The sequence below is a fragment of the Daucus carota genome, chromosome 1, assembly GCF_001625215.2.
Source record: "Daucus carota subsp. sativus chromosome 1, DH1 v3.0, whole genome shotgun sequence".
NCBI classification, from domain to species: domain Eukaryota; kingdom Viridiplantae; phylum Streptophyta; class Magnoliopsida; order Apiales; family Apiaceae; genus Daucus; species Daucus carota.
Window position 1 is genome coordinate 441,229 of NC_030381.2, and position 2,500 is coordinate 443,728.

At 41.1% G+C, this 2,500-nt stretch overlaps 1 protein-coding gene and 1 pseudogene across 1 annotated transcript in view; one reads left to right on the plus strand and one right to left on the minus strand.

Moving 5' to 3' along the window:
• The window catches only part of LOC135150666 (protein Ycf2), a 6,604-nt gene extending 5,856 nt beyond the window's left edge, over nucleotides 1–748 (plus strand). Inside the window, exon 1 of the mRNA XM_064087496.1 lies at nucleotides 1–748. This exon is cut by the window's left edge and continues 5,856 nt beyond it. Coding sequence (XP_063943566.1) covers nucleotides 1–420 — 420 coding nt within the window. The 3' untranslated portion in view covers nucleotides 421–748.
• Nucleotides 749–1,080: 332 nt separating this feature from the next.
• The window catches only part of LOC135150669 (protein Ycf2-like), a 5,127-nt pseudogene continuing 3,707 nt past the window's right edge, over nucleotides 1,081–2,500 (minus strand).

Below are 2,500 nucleotides of genomic sequence, written 5' to 3' on the forward strand. Positions count from 1 at the left end.
GATCCACTCTTTGTCCTATTCAAAGATCAGTCCTCTGTCTCTGTGTTTTCACATCGAGAATTATTTGCAGATGAAGAGATGTCAAAGGGGCTTCTTACTTCCCAAACAGATCCTCCTACATCTATATATAAACGCTGGTTTATCAAGAAGACGCAAGAAAAGCACTTTGAATTGTTGATTAATCGCCAGAGATGGTTTAGAACCACTAGTTCATTATCTAATGGATCTTTCCGTTCTAATACTCTATCCGAGAGTTATCAGTATTTATCAAATCTATTCCTATCTAACGGAACTCTATTGGATCAAATGACAAAGACATTATTGAGAAAAAGATGGCTTTTCCCGGATGAAATGAAAATTGGATTCATGGAACAGGAGAAAGATTTCCCATTCCTTAGCCGGAAAGTTATGTGGCCATGAAAGGGGGGATTAAGTGGAACAGAATTTACTGGGTGGTAGAGTCGCGGAAACGCTTGTTTCTTCCATATTTGGACCTTAGCTCCCTGGAACAATAGGCTACTGCTGAAACACGGAAGAATTGAAATATTAGATCAAAACACTCTGTATGGATGGTATGAACTGCCTAAACAAGAATTCTTGAACAGCGAACAACCAGTTCATATATTCACGACCAAGAAAAAAAGTACTGGATTTTCTTTCGGATAGGCCCTGAAAGCGAAGGAAGGCTGGAATGCCAACAGGCGTCTATTATTGAATTCACCCGACCCGATAGTACCCATTTTGGGAACGTCCAGTGCCAAAAGTCACTGAATGGGTAAATCGCCAATCCCCCCATTCTATATATAAACGCTGGTTCATTAGATAGAGAAGATCACCAAGATTTAGTGACAAGATTTAGTGATCTGCTGCCGAACTTATTCAAATTCCAAGAGCTCGGATCGGAATCGGTATTGATATACCGATTCCGATCCGAGCTCTTGGAATTTGAATAAGTTCGGCAGCAGATCACTAAATCTTGTCACTAAATCTTGGTGATCTTCTCTATCTAATGAACCAGCGTTTATATATAGAATGGGGGGATTGGCGATTTACCCATTCAGTGACTTTTGGCACTGGACGTTCCCAAAATGGGTACTATCGGGTCGGGTGAATTCAATAATAGACGCCTGTTGGCATTCCAGCCTTCCTTCGCTTTCAGGGCCTATCCGAAAGAAAATCCAGTACTTTTTTTCTTGGTCGTGAATATATGAACTGGTTGTTCGCTGTTCAAGAATTCTTGTTTAGGCAGTTCATACCATCCATACAGAGTGTTTTGATCTAATATTTCAATTCTTCCGTGTTTCAGCAGTAGCCTATTGTTCCAGGGAGCTAAGGTCCAAAATATGGAAGAAACAAGCGTTTCCGCGACTCTACCACCCAGTAAATTCTGTTCCACTTAATCCCCCCTTTCATGGCCACATAACTTTCCGGCTAAGGAATGGGAAATCTTTCTCCTGTTCCATGAATCCAATTTTCATTTCATCCGGGAAAAGCCATCTTTTTCTCAATAATGTCTTTGTCATTTGATCCAATAGAGTTCCGTTAGATAGGAATAGATTTGATAAATACTGATAACTCTCGGATAGAGTATTAGAACGGAAAGATCCATTAGATAATGAACTAGTGGTTCTAAACCATCTCTGGCGATTAATCAACAATTCAAAGTGCTTTTCTTGCGTCTTCTTGATAAACCAGCGTTTATATATAGATGTAGGAGGATCTGTTTGGGAAGTAAGAAGCCCCTTTGACATCTCTTCATCTGCAAATAATTCTCGATGTGAAAACACAGAGACAGAGGACTGATCTTTGAATAGGACAAAGAGTGGATCTGCAGGGTCCCAAATGAATTGGCTTATTCGAAAAAAGCCTTGTTCTTTGGAAGATCTATCTCGTGTCTGGTACTGCATGGTTCCACTCTGCAAGAACTCCGAATCATTCTCTTGAAGCTCATCCTCTTCATCATAAAGGATCCGCTTGCCCCGAAATGACCTGGACCAATAGGGAAATCCCAATTCATTGGGCCTTTCGATACAATCAAATAGAATGCCCCAAGGGTGCCATATTCTAGGAGCCCAAACTATGTGATTAAATAAATCCTCCTCTATCTGTTGCGGGTCGAGAGCCCCTTCCCCTTCTTCAAACTCCGATTCGTTTTTTTCATAGAGAAATCTCTGATCAAGGATAGAACAAGATCCGTTTTGCATCATATCTAAGGGATTCCTTGGTTCGGGCCGAAGAAGCAATGTCACTCGATCATTATCAAACTGACTGCAATCTTTTTCTGTCCGCGAGGATCCCACCAGAGCGCCTTCTACTTGTAATAGGCCATGAACTAGATCAGAATCATTCTCAACGAGTCCATAAGAAGTGATCCCATTTCTTTCATCGGGTCCGGGTAGAGACCAAAGATCTTGAGCGACCGATCCGGCGGAACAACTCAAAAGATAAAGAAGTATCGTTAATTTCTTCATGCTAGTTCCAAGTTCGAAGTACCATTTGT